The sequence below is a fragment of the Martes martes genome (assembly GCF_963455335.1).
Source record: "Martes martes genome assembly, chromosome: 11".
In the NCBI taxonomy this organism is placed as follows: Eukaryota; Metazoa; Chordata; class Mammalia; order Carnivora; family Mustelidae; genus Martes; species Martes martes.
The window spans coordinates 12,908,259-12,934,073 of NC_137899.1; the positions used below are offsets into that span (position 1 = coordinate 12,908,259).

At 38.2% G+C, this 25,815-nt stretch overlaps 2 protein-coding genes across 3 annotated transcripts in view; one reads left to right on the plus strand and one right to left on the minus strand.

Moving 5' to 3' along the window:
• Nucleotides 1-25,815, plus strand: part of MPLKIP (M-phase specific PLK1 interacting protein) — a 72,593-nt gene that overhangs the window by 31,492 nt on the left and 15,286 nt on the right. Inside the window, exon 2 of the transcript XR_013967648.1 lies at nt 18,365-18,530. The gene's annotated coding sequence lies outside the window, so the exon portion shown is untranslated. The remainder of the gene's footprint in view (nt 1-18,364; nt 18,531-25,815) is intronic.
• CDK13 (cyclin dependent kinase 13) overlaps nt 5,638-25,815 on the minus strand; it is a 122,199-nt gene continuing 102,021 nt past the window's right edge. The window contains exons 10-14 of one of the 2 annotated variants that reach the window (XM_080818389.1): nt 17,869-17,985; nt 17,175-17,306; nt 10,253-10,458; nt 7,701-7,973; nt 5,638-7,067 (exon numbers count right to left, since the gene is read on the minus strand). In XM_080818389.1, coding sequence (XP_080674515.1) covers nt 6,217-7,067; nt 7,701-7,973; nt 10,253-10,458; nt 17,175-17,306; nt 17,869-17,985 — 1,579 coding nt within the window. In that variant the 3' untranslated portion in view covers nt 5,638-6,216. Of the gene's footprint in view, nt 7,068-7,700; nt 8,154-10,252; nt 10,459-17,174; nt 17,307-17,868; nt 17,986-25,815 lie in introns of both variants that reach the window. The other variant, XM_080818388.1, reaches the window with a different exon arrangement.

The window sequence follows — 25,815 nt, forward strand, 5'->3', positions numbered from 1 at the left end:
AGTGAAATACTAAAAACTAGATATTCATAAAATCAGAAACAAGAATGCTCATTATCATACTCAATCAACTGAAATTAAAAATCATAATAAAAGTTAATGTGGCCAGTGTTTTAAAAACCTACATGACACCTTTCTGATTTATGCAGTGCCTAGTTTAAAATATTACTGTACTTATATAATAAGAGGCCATTTCTAAAGTCAACAAAAATATTTTTTGGAAACTTTTAAAAAAACCAACATGTCAGAACTATGGTAAAGAAAATTTTGGAACTTTTAAGGAGGAACATGCAAAAGAACCCAATTCTGTGCTCTCAACAGAAAGACTTCTAAGTAAATTAAACACTTAATGTTTCCAGTTATGATCCTAAGAGGATACCATTGGAAAAGTGATCAAAATGATTCTGATAGTCACAGGGAAAAACAAACAAGCCAGAATAGAAATCTTTGAAAAAGGGACACTTAAGTTCCCTCCTACAACAGTATTATTGTCTGCAACGTACTACCCATTGTTCTAAGAATTGAAAATACAGTGATAAAAACACTACAATGTCAGATGCATAATTTATAAAGATATGATCCAAGCAAACTTGTAACAAAAGAAATCAGGGTGGAACGTAACTGAAAGCCCAGAAACAGGCCCCAAAAATACACAGATGGTATTTACAAACCAGGGCCAGGATGTACGGTTCACCAAGGCTGTTTGCATAATTAGGTTCGCCACTCAAAAGAAAGCAACAAAGTTGGACCCTTACCTCACAACATCTAATCAATTAAATTCTAAAATGGTTTAGCACTAAAGGGTGAGAGTAGGAAGCCAGAGAAGTAAAACAAAACTTGTGTGAAAATTGAAATCATCTTGGAGAAAGCTTTTCTAAGGAGAAACCATAGGAACAGAGTAGAACTGACTACATATATATGTAACTGTTAAATTTTCCTACGTCAAAACACACCATACAGTATTTTTAAAGTTATAGTTTCCACAAGGCTCTCTTTCTTATACAAAGAGCTCTTCAAAGTGACAGAGATAAACACCTAAAAATTAAACATGTGAATAGTTAATAAAAGAAGAGATACCTGGCTCACATGAAATAATAATGGATTTCATTAGCAATCAGAGAAATACAAATTAAGATGATCTATCACCTGTCCAAATGGCAGCTTTCAAAGTTTTAACAGAGCTAAAGGAAGAATGATAGGAATGAATGCAAAACTTGCAGAACTTTCCTGGGCAATTCGGGTTCAGCAGAAGTTTAGAAGTACACTCCTTGCACCAGCAATGCCAAGGAAATCATGGGTATTGTGTATTTATGCAGATTTTTAGCACATTGTCATTTTTAACAGAAAAGTTAGAAATAGTTTGTGTCCAGCAATGAGGAAATTTTAGGTTATGGTTCTTCTATAAAGGAATAATTGACAACCATCGAAAAGAGGGTAGAATGTAATTATTGACAGAGAAGGATGTTCACAATGTATTATTAAATGAAAAACCACAAACTTATGGGCAATATAAACCCATTTGTTGTAAGAAGAGTAGATGCTCATTTATATACATCCATCAAGGCTAAATATTAATGGTTATGACTGGATGTGTTCCTACATTTTCGGATGTGTACCAGGCTAAAAAGGGAAAAATAAGTGTTCTTATCCAACTGAGCCGCCCAGGCGCCCTGGAAATTCAGTGTTTTTGGGTTTTAAGCTTTGTCCCTACAACATGGCACAATGGATAACAAGTTCCTCTTTGTCAGATAAGATTGTTCCTGAAAGTCTGTTCTGGGTATAAGCAAGAATAAAACAAGGCTAAGAATGGCCTGGAATTCTTATGGCAGTTTATTTACAGACTATCATATACAGCCTTTTTTTTTTTTTTTAAACAAATGGCTTATATTAAACACATCAGATTTCACAGTTACAAGACTTTACTAAAAGTTCTTGCAAGAAAGCACAACACCTTTACAACAAACTAACTGTAAAAAAAAAAATCAAAGGGTGATTCATTTACAGGGCCTCATTCTGAATGCAATTAGAACTAAAAATTCTTTTTTTAATAGGACATTTGACATGGTGAAAGGAGTAAGACCCACAAAACTTGTTAGTCTACATAATTCAAAGGACAAATTTTTTCCATTATGGTCAATATTCTGTTTTTCCATCTTCAACTGGATCACTTGATAGCTTATTAATTTGTTCTTAATAGCTTTTATTTTTAATTAAACTAAAAACACTTTAAGAAATTATCTGAAGAGGCTTTGGTAAATGAGAAACTGTTGCTCTCTCCTAACACCGCTGGAAATTATAAAACCTTGAAAGAATTTAAAAGCAATGTTTGCAGAGGCCTGCTGGTTTTCCTCCTACAAACAGAAAACAGATTTAAATGAAAGATTTTGTCTTACTACCTAATTGTCAGATTTTAAGTAACTACTGTCTTTAAAAAAAAAAAAAAGAGGAAACTCCTTTTTAAAACCTATCCATCCTGCTATAGACTTCTAATTAAGTTTTCTATTTCTCCATTTTTTGTTCTTAAAGTTGACTTTTTGAAGTCATTTGTGTTAAACTCATTTTTCAGTTTATAAATTTAATTATTTTAGACACTGGTAACTATTTTAAGTCCATTTTCTTGTTAAAAAGTTAAGTGTTTCCTGTTTAGATAAGGCTTAGAGGGACAGCCCAGGCAACCCATCTCTGAATCTTTTGCTTAGCTATATAAAGCGAGGGGATGTATCGTATGATACTAGATTATTAGAACATACGTTTCAGACTTTAAAAGTACCCAAACCAGTATCCCCGAGGATCAGCAGATCTTCATTCAGAACTTGTATTTCAGGTTTACTTTTAAAAAAAGAAAGAAAAAAGGACCTATGGTGAAAAGTTGCATAAAATTGGACTGTGCTCCTAGCAAACACAGCAAAACTTTGACTCACAAGTTCCTGTGAGTAGTTTGGAAGCATTTAACCCATTTCACCTTCCACCTTTCTTAAGAAATCCTGATCTTTTCTGCAGATTGGCTTTTTACAAACTGGCCAGATGCAAGTTAAAACTTGTTTTCGTGACAGAGTTTCCAGTTTTTCTATTTCTTTCTGGAATGTTATTTCTCTATTCCAATTTGACTTTAAATTTCACACTCACATTGTCATCTCTTACATTCACTTACGTATAATTTAGATACAGCTGAGTAGCCTGTCAGCCCACCACAAGTATGACTTAATGCCCTTCGCGGTTACTGACATACCAAGTACTCGACTGTACTGACGTGTCCCAAGTGCTTGGCACTGGGCAGGTGCTGACTGTATGTTCACTGACAGAACAAAGCCCTGAATCACAGCTAGAGCATTATCCTAATTCACATTCCCCCAAACCATTTTCATCAATCACCCCTTAAAATGAGTCTCTTAGAATTTCATGGGTGACCACAAGTCTCCGACAAATAGCCTTGAGTTGCATGCAGGAACTTCCTGGGTCAGGAAACACAAAAGGGAACTTCACAGGGGAGACAGTAAAATGTCTTCTTTTGGTAGGTCAGGCTTCTGAGCCTTCAACTTCCATCTTTATAGTTGCCATCTGACTTACCTGTGTCTGTCCCCAAAACTTAAGTAATATATTATGTTCCTTAGATTTCACTGAGGAATACTCAGGGATTACAGTAATTATAATTGGAATTAGTGACTTCCATCCCTGTTCTTTTTATGAAACCAAATTTGCTCAAGTATTCAATGGTACGGAAGGGATGCATTAAGATTTTTACTACCGTATTTCATCGATTCTTTTGTAGACTAACATCTCTGAATTTGGGAAGTGTCTTATAATTCATGCATCTTAGCATTGTGTTGTCGTTTAATTGGCAACAATTTTTTTCTAAGTGGTACGTACAATATTGGTATGTCTCACAATTAACGATGTCTTAGGGTAATATTAGAAGCTGTAGTTCAAATTTCCAATTTCAATCAACAGTTTCCCTGTCCTCCCAGCCACTCACCCAACATAAATACATAACTGAAATGTTGGAAGAACTATCCAAACACAGTTCAATTTTATATAAAATATTTAATTTTTAAAACACAGGCTATTCATGTCACATAAATATCTTCAATTTTAGGTTAGCTGCTATGGTCAGCAGAATTATCGAGTGTGACTATTAAGAATAACTTAGATACTGTCACTTATAGGAAAGTCTAAAGCGCTAAGACTCACCATATTAAAATTTCAGATACTTGAATACTGTAGCTATTTTGCTAAATTTCAAAATATTTCTTCACTTCCTGCAATGTAGTTTTATTATAAGTTGTTAGTACGCAATATTCAAATAAAAGCAAAATAATTTTTCTTCCATTCATTTCTTTCTCCCCAACAAAAAAAAAGTTCCATCGAAAAAATAAAATGACCAACTGACATCAACTCATTTTATAGCAGTAAAATGGTAAAATATCCACTTTAAAATACCCTTACTGTCACCAAACTATAATGTTTCCCATATACTGTTTTGAAATGAAGGGTCACAAGTCAGATAGAGGGCGTGGGGGTAAAAAGACTGAGTTTAGAACTGGAGCAATTTCCATTCTAAAACAGTTCTTTCAATTTACAATTCCAATCAAAAAGTAAGTTACCAGGAGAACAGTTAAAACAAAATGGCTAATTGGCACGACTCTCATTTCCAGAGTTTATTTTTCCACTTAGTGATAACGGAAACACTGGTTCTTCACCTTTGGTTCCTTTCGAGAATTATTATAATTCTGTGTGCGTGTGAGCGTGCACAAAAAGTTAGTCAGACTCGACACCATTACGGCTTACATAAGGGTTAGTCTGTCATTCTTTGTTGCTTTTAAAAAAAGGAAAAAAATGTTAAAATGAACTAAAGTTGCTCTAAGTCTGGCAGAAGTCGTAATAAACCTCACAGAAGGTAAGAGGAGGGAAGAGAAGAGGTTTTCTCTCACTCCTTTTTCTTTTTAGCATCAGTAAATTCAATCTAGGCAATGTTTCTAGTTAACAAACTGAACAGTTAATTTTTTCTTAAAATGGCAATTGCATAACTTAAGCTATATGATGTTTGCCACCCTCCCTCCCCCCATGAACTTTAACAGAATCAGGGAAATTCTGTTTCTGAAGCCTACACTACTGCCTTCCAATGATCCATGACAAAAGGAAACAGGGACAGTATGGCAGCCCGGAAAAAAATGGTACTCGGAAATTCTCATTTAGCTATTACTTTCAACCACTTAAATGACGTAACTTTGTAGAACTTCTTGGAAGTAACAAGGTCCTGACTGGAGTTCTAGTCCCTTTCTTTGCTCTCACGCTCCTATCAAGACGAGGTGATAGTGGAAGGTAACACGGCCCAAAGACAGGCAGGAAAGAAGAAAGTGGGACAGGCAGAGGGACTGGATCTAGCAGGAACTGACAGGCAGCCCGGAAACACTGGAGAGCTCCCTGCCTCTTCAATACGATGTACGGATTCCCTTTAGAAGACGAATGGGTGTAAAGGTTAACTGCTTTTTCAGACCTTAAGCTTACCTGTTAAGGCACTTACTTACCCTCCCCACCCCATATTTTTCATATAAAACCCACTATTTCATTTGAATGCATTTTGCTCGGCTATGATAATCTGCAAAATAAAACAAAAATAACGTTGACCATTTTTTTTTTTTTATAAAACTGTTGCATCAAGAGAAAGGTTGTGTTTTATTTTCTGAAGTGAGCACAAAGTACACCTTTCACAATAACACTGAAAGCAGGTGCAAAGACTGACAGTGACCTTTGACTAAAGGTAGCTTTGTAAAAAGAAAATACCAAATAAATCAGTGCCCTTTCTGATTGTTGTAAAACTGAAGGGGGCGGGGGGGGGTTGGTTGGTTGTTACATAAAAGTTGGTCCAAACTTACAAAAAAAGCACAAATGTGCATAGTTCAGAAGATCTGCAAGAGGGCCATAAAAGACTCTTATGTCCCTAAGGTTAGCATCCACTTAAAACTGCAAGAATACAAAATAAAACTGTTAACTAGAATTTGTGAAGATGTACAATCAACAGATCTAGTTTTAGAACAGCATGAATTTAAGCAAAGTTTTTTTTTTCTTTTTTTTTTAACTATTGTATGCAAGACCCTTTTCCACATAAAAATAAAGCTGTTGTTGAATTAATATTATTCAAGTCTCTTGGATTGCTGCCTTAAATTGCAGCTAGAAAAGTCTTTCCAGATAAAAAGGATGTGCCTGAGGAAAAACAGATACTCAGTATGGTAACCCTCTGCCTCGACCTCTGCCGGCTGGTGTGCTAATGTGTCCCCTGTATCCTTGTGAATATCCAGGTCCTTGGGCAGGAGAAGTCCAGGTCTGCCCGTGCATGAGGCCGGGGCCGCCCGGGTTTTCCTGTAAGTTACCGCCATAGTTATAGTTGTGCATCTTTGCTGGCAAAGGATGAGTACTCTCTGGCCCTGCGGGAGGGTCACTGCTGTTGGCCAGGACTGCAATGGGGCCATGGCTATATTCAAATCTGTGGTCCTTGTCTCCACTAAACAACATGGGACCGGTATTGAGGTAAATGTCTCCATATCCAGCTACTGAACTGGGAAATGACTCGGAAAAGGCAGAAGGCTGAGGCGGACCACCAGAATGAGATGAAGCAGTACTGTAGTTATCCAAAGACTGAATATCCGAGTTTCCAATGAAGCTCCGTCGTTCCAATGTTGGAGCAGAGCTACCTCCTAGACCATCACTGCTAACGTAGGGAGCGGAAGAGAAAGAAGAGGATCCAAAATTGTCCTTGTAGTCGGAAGTGGGTACATAAGTGTCTCCTGCCTGGTAATCAATACCACTTTCTCTTTTGGGGTCATCCTGGGGCTGATGCTGGGCGAGCAGCTGTAACAGGGCTGCTTTCACTCCGGCGTGAGGGTCAGTTAACGCAGAGCTCGTGGTGGGAACATGCTGGTTTTCTGTCCGATAATCCAGATCTTCTTCGGTGACTGGTGGCGGTTCAGGTGGCTCAGGAGGTCGCTGATCAGGAGGCAGAATACGAGGCCGGTCTGGTTCTGGTGTGAGCTCCAGCATCCTCATATCCTGATGCTGAATGAGGTCATCTTGCCCTAAGTGACACAAAGCAAAAAAAGAGAGTTAAAAGTTATCATGGAAAACTAGAAGTTCAAAACAGTCCATGTTTCCTATGGGTGGTTGTAAAGAACATCAGAAGTTCCATCTCTGGAGAAAGGGGAAAAAAAAAGAGAAAGGAAGGAAGGAAAGAAGGAAAAAAGGAAGGGAAGGGAAGGGAAAGCAAAAGAAGGGAAAAGGGACGGAAGTACTAATTTGCGGGCTACTGTTTAAGTCTATGGTGACTGAAAAATTTAAATGCATTTGACTTTTCAAAGGTATCTCACATCTACCTATTTATAGCTTGAAGAACAAAAGCTCCTATACACTGAGTCTCTGCCTTGGTCAGTATCGTCTTGTAGTTGGAGTAAAGACTATTTCTCAACTACAGGTTTACATGAGAAAACTCTATGGCATTCATAATGAGCCACGTCACACGTAGAGAATTTGTTAAAGAAGCTGCTCCTAGAAATAAACGAATACGGAGACAACCTATAACCGGTGACCTGGGATTTTTCAGAACCCGTCCGCCGGCGATGCCACCGGACACTCCGCGTCACCGCTGCCCCCCCAACACCATGCACACGGCTGCGGGCAGCAGTGTGTTAGAGGTCGGCCATCTGCACACTCACCCGACGCCGGGGTGCTAGGTTCTGGAGGTGGCCTGAGTTGTAACGACGCTTCGTGTCCTGATCCATTTTCCCTCTCTTCTAGCAGCACATCCTTCTGCTTTGACTGCTGCGCCTTTATTAACTGAGTCAGCAGAACCGCAAACGCGCTCTGCACGGCCGCCTGCGCAGCGTCAGTCTCCACTTTAGGCTGCACGCTCTGAGAAGAAGGCTGAATTCCTCCCAACGGTTTCGAAGACTCCTGCTGTGGTGTGGATGGATCTGTCTGTTTTTCACCTGTTGCCAAAATTCCAGCAGGAAGGTTTATTTTATTTAGCTGCTGTTGAGTCTCAGAGTTTACCTTAATGTTCAACACTTGGACAAAATCAGCCATATTAACACTTGTTTTAGACTGCAGTAGGTTTAGGAGAATTGCCAATTCACTGTGGTTTAACTGCTGTCCAGGGCCTGTTTTTACTAAAGACAAAATTTGTATTAATTAGCATTGCCATAATTCATAGCACACCCCGACCCCAAAATGGCCCTGTGTGACCATATTCAAATGTACATTTGTGGGACAGTGTTTAAGAAACGCTGTGAAAAAGGCAACTCAGTCTAGTTCTAATTTCATGGACGTTTAAGACAGAACTGCTCTGAAGTTAAAACAACAACTGAAACTGTGGCCCATTCTGAAGTTCTCTTCAGGGGGAAATACTTCAAAAAGGGAATGTGAGACTATGGCTGGAAGCCCATCCCCTACACAGAAGCAGGAACCAGGAGAGAAGAGGAGGAGGATACCTACAGAGTCAGCATTCTCTAAGCATTTCACATCCTTTACTCCTCACAACAACCTTAAAGCCATGATCTGTTATTAGTATGCGCCGCTCCTTTTTTCTTTAACTGAAGAAACTGACCTCCAGAGACACTAACTCACATGCCCGAAGTCACACACTCTAAGTGGCTGAGTTGAGGTGAGAACCTGGGTGCTCTGATTCCAGACTCAGAGCTCTACTCACTGTACTGCTCATCTAAAATAATGCTTTTTATATCTAAGGACTGCACCTTACTTTTGCAGTAAATTCACACTGGGATGTTGTAGACTCTTTCATAAATGTATTTTATTCAAATTACCATTTTTTAAGTTAACTCACTTTGGGAAGTTCAGACCTCCTACAGAAACATGCTTATGATGTGCACACAAGGGGGTTTTAGCTCAGCACCAGCAAAACAGATGCACTTGTTTTTCTCGAATTTTCTGTTTAGACTTGTGATGATTACACAGGTTCTTGTGCAAGCCTCTGTGAGTCACATGGAACAAGGCTCGAGGGTATATACTACTATGGAAGCTCAGTGCTACTACATCGATAAGCAATCTCTATAAGAATAAAAGGCAAATAGAAGAGAGACTTCAAGAAGATGAAACACTGATGATTAAGGCTATCCTTTTATTTTGTCTCTTTATATATCTTGAGATACTTTTATTACTTCTTAGTTATTTTTAGGTTAACTTGAAGCAAACTTTTGCAAATTATTCTCGTGAGCCGCAGGCATTAATAAGTAAGGAGCCAAGCCTGTTTGCTATGGCGCTAAGAGCCAGTTTCCCTCATTTTCCAGTTCATGTCTCTATCAGCAGAGGTTCTGTAACGATGCTCTCTGCTCTACAGAAAGGGCATTTTCTTATTTTAAGACAGCCGATGACGACAAAAATGGAGCAAAGAAGATTCATTTCTATTTCACAAAACCAGAATTCTCACTTCTTAACAGTGACAGTTTAAAAAAGGGGGGGGAGGACAAAAAATGAAACGCTGACCAACAAATAACAACTGGTTTTGGTTTGTAAAGTAACATGTATCAGCGCTTTAATGTAGTCTGACCAAGGTCAAGTATAAGCTTGCAGCTTACATGGGAAAGCATTAAAGGTAATCTTTCTCAGGCTTTCTCAGCTAATCTACTCTATATTTATACTCCACCAGCAAAAGTTGAATCTGATCAGATCTGTTTTTATCAAGGAACTGACCTTTAAAACTAAATGACAGAATGAGTTTAATAAGATTTCCAACCACACTGAAAATTTCAGGTTTCATTCTCAGGAAGAAGCTGACTCTTGTAACAATTGAGTCAGAGGAAGAAATCTGTTTCCCCCAAATAGCCTCCTTCATCATACATCAAGTCCTTTCTGGCACAACAGGAGAGTCCCATCTTTGAGATTCTAGAATATAATGGGACGTATACTAAGAGTGATTTGTGGACATTATAAACTATATAAAAGAGCTTCTTTTAGAAATTCGGCTGTTTCCCTGTATCTGCCTATGAACTCCTGCACCAGGGCAGACAGGAAGTCAAGAAACCTGACCGCTCACTGACTGCCCTCTGCCGAGTCCATCTTAACCCGCGGTGGCTTCCTACTGCGGCACCGGGGGGCACTGCGGCGTCCGCGCAGGCAATTCCCAGGGAAGTGTCGAGTGCGGGGAATAAACCTGAATGTTTCGGCCACAGATGCTTACACTAGAGCAGTCTCATCCCCGTGAGGCCAGAACAAGGGAAGAACACCGACCGCCGCGCAAAGCACTACTGACCAGGTGCGAGACTCGAGTTGGCTTGAGGTTTCAGCTGCGAAGATGGCAGCGCGCCCTGTGGGGTGCTGGCCCTGCTGTCGTCGAAGCCGAGAGACAAGTCCTTCCTGGGGGCTTTCACTGTGGACACATCATCAGTCATGCCCATCTGCTTCTGTCGCCTTCGCTTCTTACTCCACAGCTCATGACAATCTTGCCATAAAGGAAGGCTGGAAAAAAAAGTATCCAATTGTGTGCAATGTTACTTCTTAATAACCCCCCAAAACTGCTAACAGTCACTACAGAGCTGCTCCCCACCCCCCATCCCGCCAGTCGTTCCTGAAGACTGCAGACACATGCTGTATGACTCCTCAGTAAAAATCAGCCTTGACGCCCGCCCGCCCGCCCCAACTTCAGGGCTTCACCTCTACAGCCGGACTATTTTTCTGTGACTTCTGAATAACCGGTAAATAATCATTTAGTAAAACTATGAACGAAGAACACAAGTTCATAAAAGTATGTTACTATCATCCTTGGTGCAACCTTTTAAAGCCAGTTCTTCTCACAGTCCACCACACATTGAACAGGACATGGGAAAAAAGGGAAAAAATATGCCATTTGCAGAAAATGGAAACAGGATTAAAAAGTAGTAAAAGCTAGGAGATAACGTCTGTGGAAAAACTTCCTAGTAAAAGCGTCTTACTTTTTTAATGCCCTCTTATTTACCTCCATAATGAAGTGCTCTAAAATTAAACTATGCTACAGAGAAGTTTCAAAAATAGGTAATCCAGGCTCATGACTACCCATCAACAAAGAGTTCTGAAAAACTAGCAACTATCAAAATTACCCACAATTCTGAAACAATTCTGCCTTAATGTGATTTCATAAAACTGACAACACTATAGAGTAACTTCTGCTTAAAGACATAAATGTTTGATTTATAAGTTGTTTGCTTCTTATCCTAATAAAAATTCCAATGGGAAGTTACTATTATATCTATTTTAAAGATGAGAAAATTGAGGCTTGGAAAGGTTAATAAACTTGCCCAGAATAACTACAAATGCCCTTACACAGCCCCAACCTGGTGAGAGATCTGCCATCTTCAACCTGGATATGTTTCCCTCTAGGGATGCTCTCCAAGGGGTACACCTGAAACTGCTGTAAAATAATTCGCATCTTTCCTTTCCTTGTCCTCTTTCCTGACCTCGATCCTTGAGAGTGGCCTGCACAGCAAGTTCTTTCACACCTCCTCTTCCAGATACTCTCACCTCACGTTATAAAGTAAAGGCATATGCAACAATATGGTCCAATCTTAGCAATATAATATTAAGTAAAAAAAGTCATTCCCGAAAGATTACAAACAGCATGACACCCTTTTAATAAATTTTTAATAAAATTAAAAACAACTAAAATTTTTAAATATAACTTTTTATGAATACATATAGATGGCAACAAAAGTATATACAAAAGAAAACAGGGATGATGGTTACCTCAGGTGGAGGGAGGCAAGGGGATAGGTCGTAGGGCAGGGGGTGGGGAGAGGGGATGATATGACTAACGGAGGTTATTGTCAAGGTTCTAGCTTTTATTTGGTAGGTTCATGGCTGCTTATTAAAATCATTTAAAATAACTAAGTAACTAAAAGAAAAAAAAGAGAGCCATGCATGGACCAATGATGAGTGACACAAGGATTATGATTAAACCAAGTCTATGCACCTGAGGTCCAAAAACAAAACAAAGGCATACCTCTCAGCCATCTTACTATGGTGCATTGCCTCAGCGTGTAAAAACCTCCTGGAGTAACAAACAAAGGTACAATTTGAAATATTGATATTGGGAAGCTTTAAGGCATCATAAACCCTCCAAAGACTTTCCTTTCTGTGCGCTGTGCGTGTGTATGTATCATAAGATGTGTGGCCTTAGTCCCTGGTGGGAAATTCTGAATTCAGATATACTGCGGAGTAGGGAAACTGGAGTGACTTCACTTCGAGGCTCTTGTGGCAAAGCCCCATGAGAGGAAAGCAAGCAAAGACCTCCACTAACAAGGGCTTTGGTTCCCTCCCCCAGTTTAAAGCTAAGAGCTTCCTCTATGGTTATCTCAACACTCATCTCTAGATAAGATAAGCAATACCCAACAAACAGCTGAAACGTACAGGTTAGTGACGCTCATTTTGGATACACCAGCAATGTTTTCCAGGATGACCAAATTTTTATTTGCTTTTCTGAAGGTTCAAATACTGGCTCAGCCACTTACTTATTGTGTCTCATCAGGCAAGTAACTTGACCTCTGTGCCTCAGTTTCCTTATCTTTAAAAATGAGATTAGCAATACAATCTACCTTATGGAGTAGAGGTAGTACATGTTAACATACGCAGGTGCTGGACAGTGCCTCTCACACAGCAGGCACTACATTCTTGTTTGATGCCATTTACCGTCATTCAACACAACAGCTGAAAACTACTTTAATCAAATCACATCATGAAATATTTATTCCAATTACAGTTGATCACATTTTATCTTAGAAATTGTTTGGTGCTTTTTACTTGCTGTTAAGAAAAAGTAAAATTATAGGCTAGCTATCACTCTAATTCACTTTTTAGCAGTAAATGCCTTCTTTTCTTTAAATCGGAAAAATCTGACACCACGTCTCATACAATTAATGTAGTTGTTTTGGTTTTTTAATATCCCATTCTCATTTGATTATTCCAAAAAAATGACAAAGAGTTTAATACATACACATAGCTCCCAAAGGAATACCACGCCAATGCTTTTCTTCATAGTCCTTACCTCAAAGATGACTGATCATTTTAACTACCTATTACATGTTACAAAATGATGAGCTGTTTATATAACTCTTAATTTATATATTAGATCAATAGCATTATAATTTCAACCTGACTGCTTTAGTGATATATCCCTAATTTATTACTGGATTACAGCCTGTTCACCAAAATGTGTATTAACATCCTTATTTTTATTTTTATTTATTTATTTTAAGATTTTATTTATTTATTTGTCAGAGAGAGTGAGTACAGGCAGACAGAGAGGCAGGCAGAGGCAGAGGGAGAAGCAGACTCCCTGCTGAGCAAGGAGCCCGATGTGGGACTCGATCCCAGGACCCTGGGATCATGACCTGAGCCAAAGGCAGCAGCTTAACCAACTGAGCCACCCAGGCGTCCCCATCCTTATTTTTAATGGAGAAATGCAGTCAGTTGTGTTCTGATAAAAATTAAGTGAATTTAGGTGATGTGTTTGACAATATGGAAAGAGTTTCCAATTAGGTTACGTGGCAAGCGTTTCCCATTAATGGAATGTATCTACAGTTCCAAGGTTTCCACAAACACATGTAATAAGAAAAACAATCTAACATACGGACTGGCCAAGTTGTACTGACATTACATGTTGACTTCCTAAACTTTTCTACGTATACTAGATGAAACAAGCACTAATAAAAGAAAAAGTACCAAGTGTAAAAAGTCATTTAGGGGCACCTGGATGACTCAGTTGGTTAAGTGACCAACTCTTGACTTAGGCTCAGGTAATGATCTCAAGGTTGTGAGATTTGAGCCCCATGTTCGGGACTGCACTGGGTATGGAGCCTGCCTAAGACTCTCTCTATCAGGTGCCTGGGTGGCTCAGTTGGTAAATGGCTGCCTTTGGCTCCAGGTCATGATCCCCAGATCCGGGATTTCTCTCTCTCAAATAAACAAAAATCTTTAATAAAAAAAATTCTCTCTCTCCCTCTTCCTTTGCCCCTCCCCAGCCCCCCACCCCTGGTTCATGTGCCCTCCTCTAAAAAAAAAAAAACCACAAAAAAATAAAACAAGAAGTCATTTAATAAGTATTGGTAAAGCTTCTTTAGCTTACTTTCTCAAATTTTGAAAAAAATAATTACTGGATTAAAAAAAAGTCTCTTCAAGTCACGTGGTTTCCAATTCTTTACTATCAAGAAAATTATGAGAAAGAATCCTAAAGTTGACATCTGAAAGATCATTATAATAATTTCTGATGACAGGGGCGCCTGGGTGGCTCAGTGGGTTAGGCCTCTGCCTTCGGCTCAAGTCACGGTCTCAGGGTCCTGGGATCAAGCTCCACATCGGGCTCTCTGCTCAGCAGGGAGCCTGCTTCCCCATCTCTCTCTGCCTGCCTCTCTGCCTACTTGTGATCTCTCTCTCTGTCAAATAAATAAATAAAAATCTTAAAAAAAAAAAAAAATCTCGGGGTGCCTGGGTGGCTCAGTGGGTTAAGCCTCTGCCTTTGGCTTGGGTCATGATTCCAGGGTCCTGGGATCAAGCCCCGCATCGGGCTCTCTGCTCAGCGGGGAGCCTGCTTCCCCCTCTCTCTCTCTGCCTGCCTCTCTGCCTACTTGTGAGCTCTGTCTGTCAAATAAATAAATAAAATCTTTAAAAAAAAAAAATCTCTGATGACAAATCACTATGTGATTTTTGCAAGCCATGTGGAAGAAATGCAAAGAATTCAGTGACAAAACTATGACAAGAGTCTATCTGTTCGCGAAGGCTTATTTACAAGGGTACTTATAAAAATAAAAAAATTAACAATTAATGTGGGAGTTTGTCATTCTAGAATAAGGAGTATTAACTGGTAGATATTAAAATTACATGGGGGGATCATAGCCCTACTATTTCATTAGGTTGCATCACCAACCAAATTTACATATACATACATACATACACACATATATATATTCATTTTTTATTTTTTAAGTAGGCTCCATACCCAGCATGGAGCCCAACATGGCTTAAAACTCACGACCCAGAGATCAAGACCTGAGCTAAGATCAAAGAGCTTGACTGACTGACACTTGACTGACTGAGCCACCTAGGCACCCCTTTCTTTCCTTTTTTAAAAAAAAATTTTAATTGAAGTAGAGTTAACATATAACATTACATTAGTTTCAGGGGTACAACATAGTGATTCAACAATTTTCTTTCCATTTTTAAACTTAAATACATACTAGTAATATTTGCAAAGATCATTTGATCAAGAAGAAAAAAAAAGGCTTTGTGTTTTCTAAATGACTCTTGGTGAATATCAAAATGCTAAGATATTTTGATCCCGCTGGACACATTTACAAGAGTGATGTAACTGCCCATTTAAAAATGTCAACACTTACCATACACTGATATTTATATCTTTTGCAACTATTCCAACCCTTGATTAAAAGAAGTTTACACACCAATTAAAAAATGTGCTCAATATAGCTTTTTTACCAGAATTTTTTCCTGTGGACCACTTAAACCAAGAGATCAACTTAGTATTACCTTGGGAGAAAAATGACCTTATATTCCTCTTGACAGGATAAAGCAGGAAGCTCACCTCACTACCTAAGTAGTATTCTTGACACATACACAAAATGTTACTCTAATTCTGATCATAAGAAAGTAATTAGAGATGGATTACAGAATGTTTTACTAAATAGGTAGCTTCAACTCTTCAAAAATGTCAATGTCATAAAAGTCCTACCCAAGGAGTAATTAAATAAAGACTGAAGAGACACTGCAACTAAATGAAATGTGTGAGCTTTGAATGAATTCTTCATCCAAGACAAAAAAAACCCCAAAAACCAGACTATAAAGGAAATTACTGGGCCAACTGGAGAAATCTGAATATGGACTGTCTACTAGATACTGCAATGTTAAATTTCTTACGCTTTATAATCGTACTGTAGTTATAAAGTCCTAGTTCTTACAGGAACACAGCAAATTATTGGTAAGTGTTGTGTCACACTCACAATACAATAGTTCAGGGGAAAAAGCTTATTATATATAGTGATAAAGCAGATGTCAGTAACTACTGAATCTACATGAAGGGTATACAAATGCTCATTGTACTATTCTTCCTGTTTTTCTGTAGAGGTGAAATGTTTCCAAATCAAAAGTTGAAAAGAATTCTTCTTTGAAGGAAGAAGAGTCAAAGTTTCAACAGAATGATTCAGATCTTTCAACATTCAAATGATAGATCCTTTTTGTCTTTCAAACCATCCCATAATGGCAATTCATATATAGCTCAATAAAAACTTCATAAAACTTAGAAAATATAATAAGCCCAATCTAAGTGATAAGTGGAAGAGCCAGGATTTGGAACTCCAAAGCCCACGTTTGTTCATGCATAATATGCTAATTTTATTACATGGAAACATTTTATTACAGAAATAGGCTTGCTTTTTAACAATTTTTAAAGTTTTCCCTACAAAGTTTCTAGAGCCTATCAAAAAGAACAAGATGGACCGCTTTGTCCCCTTCCCCTCCCCCCCAAATAAATCTAGAGAAATTATAGGAGCCACAAGGGAATGAAGGTTCAAGAACCCCAGCTACTGTGACTCCCAAACTCTATACATTTTCTATCAATTATACGATAAATTCATTCTACACTGGCTTTTGTTACTAATGTTCTTGGGATTTCCTATTGGATAGTCTGCCAAGGAGTATTTCAGAACTGCTCTTTCTTACTGAACTTGCTGGCTCCACCCTGAACTAGATTTGTATTCTTGGGCAAGTTTCTTAACCTCTTTGAGCCTGCTTCCTCCTCTGTAGAACAGTGACAATAATAATACCCACCTGATAGGAGGGAATACAAGAAAAATGCTTAGCAGAGCACTCAAATTTTTAACTATAGGAACTAGCAGCAGTATAAACACTAGGACTGGTAGAAGTAGTACCAGAATAATATTGGCAGCAGGAATATTAGAGTTGAAATCTAGTAAAATTAGAAAGAGGAAGGCTGCTTTTGCTAATCCTGGTTAGCTGAACATGAAACAAGGTTCTGCATTCTAGATGTACGAATTATGTGTGTTACTACTACTCTATTTCTTTTGATTTATGCTACTTCTTTTGACTTAACTAATCATGGAAGAGCTTCTGATTGCTTTATATCGATGCTATTAAAACTGGCCAGATGGGATCTAACATAATGAAAAGCCACTTACTCTGGTGGAGGCATTTTTGAGGGTTCCACGTCCCGCAGGAACTCGCACTGGAGCGCCTGTTCTGCAGTGCAGCGCTTACTGGGATCCAAGGCGAGCATGTAATCAAACAAGTCTAGTGCGGCTGCAGGAATACTGGCAGGAGAGGATGACAGAAGTCATGCATAGTCTCCGACACAAGCTTAGTGTTTCTTTAAGCTGACATTTCGTAACATGTTTGCTCTACCTTATTCCAATAAATTCCAAATTTTCCTTTGAAGAAACAGTCATTTTTACGTGATTTTTTAAAACTACTATTCTAAGTAATTTGAAATTTGGCCAACAATGGTGTATCTTATTACTATTGGATATTTGCGATTATGCCATAAATTAAGAGCTGAATAGAACAGTTTCCTATAACAAAATAAAAACCTGAGCTCAAATAACATGAAAGTTGCTTCATTAAATGGTGTTCAAGTTCTGTCATGTAAGCTCCAAATGAAACACACACCCCTAAATCACTGATACCATAATGACAGTGAGATGGTAATTTGCATGTAGCAAAGGGAAACTCAAAAGTAAAGGACACAGAAGAACTGTGAGAGGTCTACCTTGGGTCAACAGAGGATAGAGTGACATTTAATTCTCAAGAAATAACTAAAAAAAAAAAAAGAAAAAAATTCAATGCGATATGGACACTTAAGCATCCCCTTCTTACAAAACAAATTCTTCTCTTAACTTTCGACGATATTGCTTCTTTGGTTTCATGGTGTTGAAATACGGTAGTTTGATTACATCGGGCCACACTGCAGGACATGGACTCCCACATATACGGCTAAACAACACACAAAAAGAGGTACATCAATATAAACTCCACAGAAGAAAAAAATACAGACAACTGCTATATAAAAATCCCCTCATCCTTCAACACAGAAAAGTTGGAGTTTTGATATAGTATATAAGAAATTTCATTAAATATTTTAGCATCCCAACTTAATTACTTGTTTTAAGGAATCAATTTATTTTCAGTGGATATTTCTAACACTCCAAACATTCCAATTCCTAAAAAGAAACCTTCACATTTGCAAAATCAAGACTTAAAACACAGGTAACACTCCAAATATGCCGACCGTATCTTGAACCGAGATGAAAAATTTTATGCCAATAAATTAAGGAACCAGAGTGTAGGTTTATGTCTTTCTCTGGTCTTATAGGTACCTGTCATTACTTCTGTGAGAACTGTGGAAACAAATTTCCTACACCCAGGAAGGGTGCTATACTGTCATGTCTGCTGCTGCGTTCCATCAACAGGAGGACCCGCCAAGTAACACTCTTGAAACACAGAAGTTCTTCAGCTTAAGTAATGCCACTGATTTCAAGGTATTGAGAAATTTTAACTGCTTTACATTGTGCTTATCTGTAGCTTGAAAGCCCTATTTTTGTACTAACTACCAAGTCCCTGTTACAATAATGTGTAGCGGTAACTCCAGCTGGTAAGCATTTAAAAACTCACTCGGCAATACGCAGATGAAAAATTTGTTAAATATGGTTAACTGCATATACTGAACCTCAAAAATAAATGTACATTGAACATAAAATCCTCAGCTGATCTTCACATGTGAAGAGGAAGTGTCCATGCATCACCGACTAAAAATAAAAATGTTCTGTACGTAATAAATATAAATGCACCAGTGTGCATAAACAAGGGATGACTAACGTTGTCCAGCCATCCTTTCGCTGAGCTGTAGAACGCTATCTCAGAAACATACATATTTACATAAGACAACTGCTCATCTTTTTAAAGCAATGTCCCTAAAATGTACTTTTTTGGTTTCAACAGAGTTTACGATTTTTGGAAACACAAGCTTCTAAGAAGGTAGTAAGAGCCTATTCTTTGCACACGGCCAGTCTCTTCTTCCTCCCAACTGGATTTTTTAAAACCTCCTCAAAAATACAGTGGCTCCCCTTAGGAAACAAGGCTGACCCTGGGTCTCAATCTGCCTTCCTAGTCTCAACCCCCAATTCATCACTCCCCAATCACACTCTTCCATGTCCGTGATCAAATTCTCTCTCCCTAGATTCTAACTAGTGGAGAATCTTTTTCATTGCTCAAGATTCAGAGCAAAAGTAACCCATTCAGTGCAGTCTTCTGTATCCCCATGGCCACCCCGAAGGGACCCTTCTCATTCTACTTGCTTCTTTGGACACTTTTTCGTATTTCATGCTGCTTTGTATCTTGGTTGACCTGCCTGTTTCGCTCACTAAAGCGAACTGTGTCTCTCACTGTTTTGTGTGCTTCTCCAAGTAAGTATATAAATATAAATAATCCCCGGCAGACTGATGTGTTATTACAGAAGTATGAAGTTCACTGCAATTTTTAAAAATGAAGGATACTTTCAACTGCAGAAATACAGGAACATGTACTCAAGATATGGAAGAGGTGCGGAATTTTGGCTACAGCTCCAAGGATAAGTAAGCGACAGACAGGTCAAAAGTAAGTAAGGGAAATGTTACTGGCAAACAGAAGTGCATAGACAGAGTCATGAAGTAGTCAAGGACAGACATGTGGGAAGAAGACAAAGGAAACAGGTGGAACTTGGGGCTCAGGGAGGGTTAGCTGAGAGCACAGATAGGAGCCACACAATGTTTTAAAAGGCAATTTGCCTAACTATAATGAAGACAGACTTTGAAAACAAACTTTAAAACTGAATCCTGTCTGTGATACTGGTCAAACTGCATTGCTGAAGAATCTGTTTCTTCTTTCGTAAAAGAGAGGTTCATTTCCCTTCAAAGCTGTGAGATTAAATGACCTGGCATCTGGACTGTTCAAAAGCCCTTCGATAAAAGTAAGTTTCATTACTTCTTAGCTAAAGAGCTTCAATTATTTTACTCTGTGTTGTGGGAAGATAGCTGAGTGGTTATCTAGCTGGTAGTAGCACACAGGACGGAAAAGACCCACTGAGGCAGGGAAAGTTACTAGGAACTAGGGAAGCAGACAGAACAGCAATTGATGGTAATTGCGTATTAGCAAAAACTAGCCTGATGGCCAGCGAGTTATCTCAAAATCACTTACCGAAAAGGTCTTGAGATGTATCATATACTAAATCTGCAAATACCTGAGGTCTATTTTGGGAATCTATTCTGATCTATGTACTCTGGTATCAATACCATACGGTAGCTTTTAATTTTTGTAAGGCCAACAGGACAAAGCCTTCTATAATCCATTCCTCTAATTATTCTCCTCAGCATCTTCCTAGGATGAACCTAGCATCAATGCTGTCATACTCCACATGTGAGAGCATCTGTTTGGATTCAACTGCTGCTCTGAATTTATAGATTAATTTAGAAAGGACTGTTATCTTCAGAAGGCTTAACACTTCTATCCCAGAAATACCCAATTTTTCTGTTTCCTTCAGTTTTATATTTACATTTCTTCAATTAGATCTTATATATTGCTTTTTATCAGGGTTTTTTTTTTTTGCGTTTTTGAATGTATTCTTATTCCTACTATACAGTTTAAGCAGTAAATAGGGAAGTTTTGTTATAGAAGACATCTTACATATGACATACAAAGTTTTAGATAGACATCTGAGATCCTATGGCTCCTACCATAGTTTTAATAGTTTCTTTGAGACTTTCCAGGTTTACAATCTTATCACCTATAATCAATTCTTCTCTATTTTTTCAAACACGGATACTTCTTTTTCCTGATATGGTATGGTATGTTGCAATTACTAAACAATGTTACAATGATAATGATGCCACACAATATTCGGTAGTTTTGTCTGGTTTCTAACTTTAATGGGAGTACTCCCTCTCATTGTTTACAAATGGGAAGGATGATGACTTTTGGTTTGAGAAAAACAACATACAATAAAGATAATCACAGCCACACACACAAACTCACACATATATCCTGTTAAGAATTCATTTATTCCTTTTTACTGTGGGCTTTATTTTTGTGACTTTTACATTTTAAAGGATACTTCAGTTTTGTTAGTTTCATTTTTAGAAACTATTATAATCATCATCTGCATTTTTCCCCCTGAATAACTAATGTCATGAATCATATTAAGAACATTCTTAATACCCACACTTACATTCAATAGAGGAATACTTCCTGGCCTTAGTAAAATACTATCATTTTAGTGTAATGCTGTATCCTACTTGTTCATTTAGATGTTGTACATCAATATTCCTATGTGAGACTGGTATACAGGAGTTCTCAAAAATGGGGTTCAGACTCTTCAGGTGAAAGGTATTACTAATACATTATTTGCCTTTTTCAGTGTGTTGATTTTGCACTGATGGTACAGAGCCAGAATGACCAGCACCTTAGCACGATTCAAGGCAGTGGCACCAAACTATCAGGCAGTAAATACTCTTCACTACTTCACTACTATACCATCTCCTGGGGCGGGGGCGGGGGTGGAGGAGAGACACACCACATGCCACTTAAGAATGTACTTGTTGAAGCAGTAAAAAATCGTTAATGTTATTAAACCCTAACTATTTGGAACAGTATATATATATCTTCTTTATATTCTCAATGATGAAACAGAAAATACTCATAAGCACTTTTGCTGCTTAAGAAATTCTGATAGCTATCCTGAGAAGCACTTGTGCAATTATTTGAGTTGCAAGCCGAAGAAGCCATGTGTTTTTCACGGACGGTCATTTTTACCTATATGAACAAGCAACACACTATGGTCACTCAGACTTGGGTATCTGCCAGACATTTTCTCACAATGTGAACAAAGTCCACTTGTTACTTCAAGGACGATGATTGCAGTACTTACGTTCAATTATAAAATCCAAGCTTTCAGGAGAAAATTAGAATACTAGGAAGCTTACATCTATGCCATAGACTTGACAGCTTCACAATAAATATCTACAGGCTTTTCTGATGAGATTAGTGGTGATAACCAAAATTATATAAAGAAATGTTACATTTAGAAGATCTGTTGAAATAGGGGACCCACTATTTTCCGTATTACCAGTGTTACAAAATCATCACAGATCCAGAGTGCAAGACAGACTAATGGATTTTAATATATTAGAATACAAAATATCCCTTCATATGTTTTCAGACTGTATATTACAACTAACCTGTAAGAAATTACCACTTATTTAGTGTAATTTCAAAGAACATGCACAATGACCTGAAAGACTACCAAAAACAGCATATCACAGAGAGGAGAATCCAGATGTTACTCTATTAAGCCAGACATCTCTTTTAATGTCTTTTTATGTAAAATCTTTTGTAAAAGATATGTAAAATATCTTTTTATGTAAAAATGTAAAACAGCGCTACTCATTTCACCAATATTTATTTTAGTTTGGAAAATACAGATGTTTTATAATTAAACAATGTTAACATACTATTTTAAAATAGGTATTTTTACTTTCTCAGTTTTAATTTCTAGTATGATAAATATCAATAGATATAACTAGCATAAACAAAGCTCCTGGGATCTTTCATAATTTTTAGGAGTGCAGAGAAATTCTTAGCGTAAAAAGTAGCAATTTATAGGATTTTTTATGCTACTGTTCTGTGAAGACACACATGCTTCATTTTTAAAAATCTGGGTGCTTCCCTTCTTTACCTATATTGTAGAACAATCAAAGTCTAAGCCTTTAAAGTTATCTCACCTGTGTGACCATCTAGGCCTCAGGCTTTGTGTGTATAGGGCCGGGGGAAGGGAGTGGAGGTCGGACAGAAGAAGGGTTCTTTTCATTCCAATCTAATTTTTTCCATGACTGCAATTTTTAAAAAATTTCATAAGCAATGTATACTGTGTGATATACAGGTTCTTTCTGGCTGCTAGAAGGCTTAGGGTTTTAAGTGTGACCCTTACGTTAAAAACATTTTTTGCCTTTATTCATCCCATTTTGTCATCACCTGTTTTTCATTTTCTTTTGCTATCACTTTTTTTTTCTAAGATTTTGTTTATTTGACAAAGAGAGAGTGGGGGAGAGTACGACAGAAAGCAAGCACAAGCAGAGGGAACGGCAAGCAGGGGAGAAGCAGGCTCTCTGCTGAGCATGGAGCCGGGATGCAAGGCTCAATCCTAGGAACCTGGGACCATGACCTGAGCTTAAGGCAGACGCTTAACCGACTGAGCCACCCAGGAGCCTTTTGCCATCACTCTTTTTTTTTTTTTTTTAAAGATTTTATTTATTTATTCACTCGACAGAGAAAGATACAGTGAGAAAGGGAACACAAGCAAGGGGAGTGGAAGAAGGAGAGTCAGGTTTCCCGCTGGGCAGGGAGCCTGATGCGGGGCTTGATCCCAGGATTCTGGGATCATGACCCGAGCCATAGGGAGACGCTTAACGACTGAGCCACCCAGGCGCCCCTGCCATCACTTTTAAACCCCCTCTATTTCTATCACAAAACTTCCGTAATTTTCCTAAAATAGTGTTTGGAACGAGGCTAAGTACAAATAACTTGATCACTGCTGTGTGAAGCTTTTTAAGACAGATTCTGGTTAGTATTCCCACCTTTCCTTAGTTCATACATATTTCTGTACCATGCAGACTAGAACTCATCACTCCTGGGGCTTTAGATTAGGGATATATCCCAGCATTACTGCAAGTAAAGTGAGGGGAAGAAATATGTAGGAAACTTACATTTATTGGACTCCTGTAACCCTAAGAATACGATTAGCCCTGTTTTACTTGTGAAGAAACAAACTGAGAGCACTGTGGAACTTAACCCTAAGTCCCAAGGGCAGGAAGCAGCTGAGCTGGCATTAGAACCCAGGTCTGTAAGATTCCAAACCCCACCCTTTCAATTAATACACCGCTGCCTCCTTCCTAACAGGGAGAAAACTGTTTCTTTTGTCAGAAACTTACTTTTTCCTTCTTGTTTTAAAAATACTTAATGCCACAGAATCAAAATTGCAGCACTTTTATATTATTATTACTATTTGGTATTTTGCCAACAAAAACATGCTGAAATATATAAATTGGAATGTAAAATAGTCCTCTTCACAGTCCTCTCACAAATCCATGCTCACATAACAACTCCAGACTCTTCAGATGTGTTTGTTTTACCTGGACGGGAATAAACCAAACACAGCCTTCTATCGAGGGGCTCATCATGAAACGATGTTGCTTTCCTATGTCAGCATCTCCAGGTCTACCATTTCCTTTTTCGTATCTATACAGTGTATCACCAAGTGGATGGACTGAGCTTTCTTTTTTCTTTTATCTATATAGTTCACTAACCGACTTAACATGTTTATAAAATAATCCAAGTACACTCATGCCTCAGGATCGTTATTACTTTGTTGTTCCCTCACTTCACTCAAATGATACCTCTGGGAGAAACTCCCGGACTCTCTCTGTAACACTGCCTCCTATAATTTTCTATCTCCTTACCCTTATAACCACCTGATGTATTTTATTAATTTGTCTTGTCTCTCCCAATTAGAAACCAGAAGAAGTTGTGTGCTCGTTACTAGGCACTGAGGATACAACCCCCACCCTTCATTGTATCCTCAGTGCCCCGGAACTGGCACACAACCAGAAACCAATGGATACTTGTTCAATTAACCCCCCTTGACTTGAAATGACTTCTGTATCATATTCGGAGGTCTATATAAACTTGCTTTACTGCAGGATTTTCCCTGTACTGCCACCACTTCATCTATGTATCTTGTGGTAAAATGGTTTTAGTTGCTATAATTTTAACATACAATATGCCAAATTTTCCTTCTTTTTAAGAATTCTTCTGGTTATTTTAATGTTTATCTGGAGGGAGACTGTCATTTGAAATCCGCATTAGGACTATAATGATTAATACAGGTTGAACTATCATATTTTAAAAAGTTAAGGCTTCCAACCAAAAATGAGATATGCCATTCCCAATAGTTACTTTAAATCTTCTTTACAATTTTCAGTGAGACATTATAGTTTTCAATATCCCTGGAGTATATATGGTGGTGCTTTTGTTAAAGGCATCTTCTTCCTCATGTACATTTCTAACTGGTTATTACTGGTACATATTTTTAAGAAGCTATTGCTTTTAGTATGTATGTATTCATATGTTAGGATACTGTGTTCATAAGTTTACACACAATATACACAAGCACATATTTTCTCAACACTTGTCATTTTATTAGACTCTTTTACTTAAGGTGTTTCAGGTAATTTCCTTGCAGGCTGCTTGTACGCAATGCTCTCATATACAAATTATGACAATACTGCCTTCATCCTGCCACTCTTTATACCTCTTACTGAGTCACTTACTAGTTAACTAGTTAGTACTTCTTTTTTTTTTTTTAAAGATTTTATTTATTTATTTGTCAGAGAGAGTGAGCACAAGCAGACAGAGTGGCAGGCAGAGGCAGAGGGAGAAGGAGGCTCCCCGCTGAGCAAGGAGCCCGACTCGGGACTCGATCCCAGGACGCTGGGATCATGACCCGAGCCGAAGGCAGCCGCTTTAACCAACTGAGCCACCCAGGTGTCCCAACTAGTTAGTACTTCTAAAACACTCCTAAAATAATACTAGAAGCCACTTTTTATCATTCTTGTCTTACGTCTTCTAGTATTTTACCACTAAATATTATTCTATTAGTCTACAATACATATTTTCACCATGTTCAAGAAATATACTTTTATACTTAGTTTGTATTGTAGCAAATGCTTATTCAATACC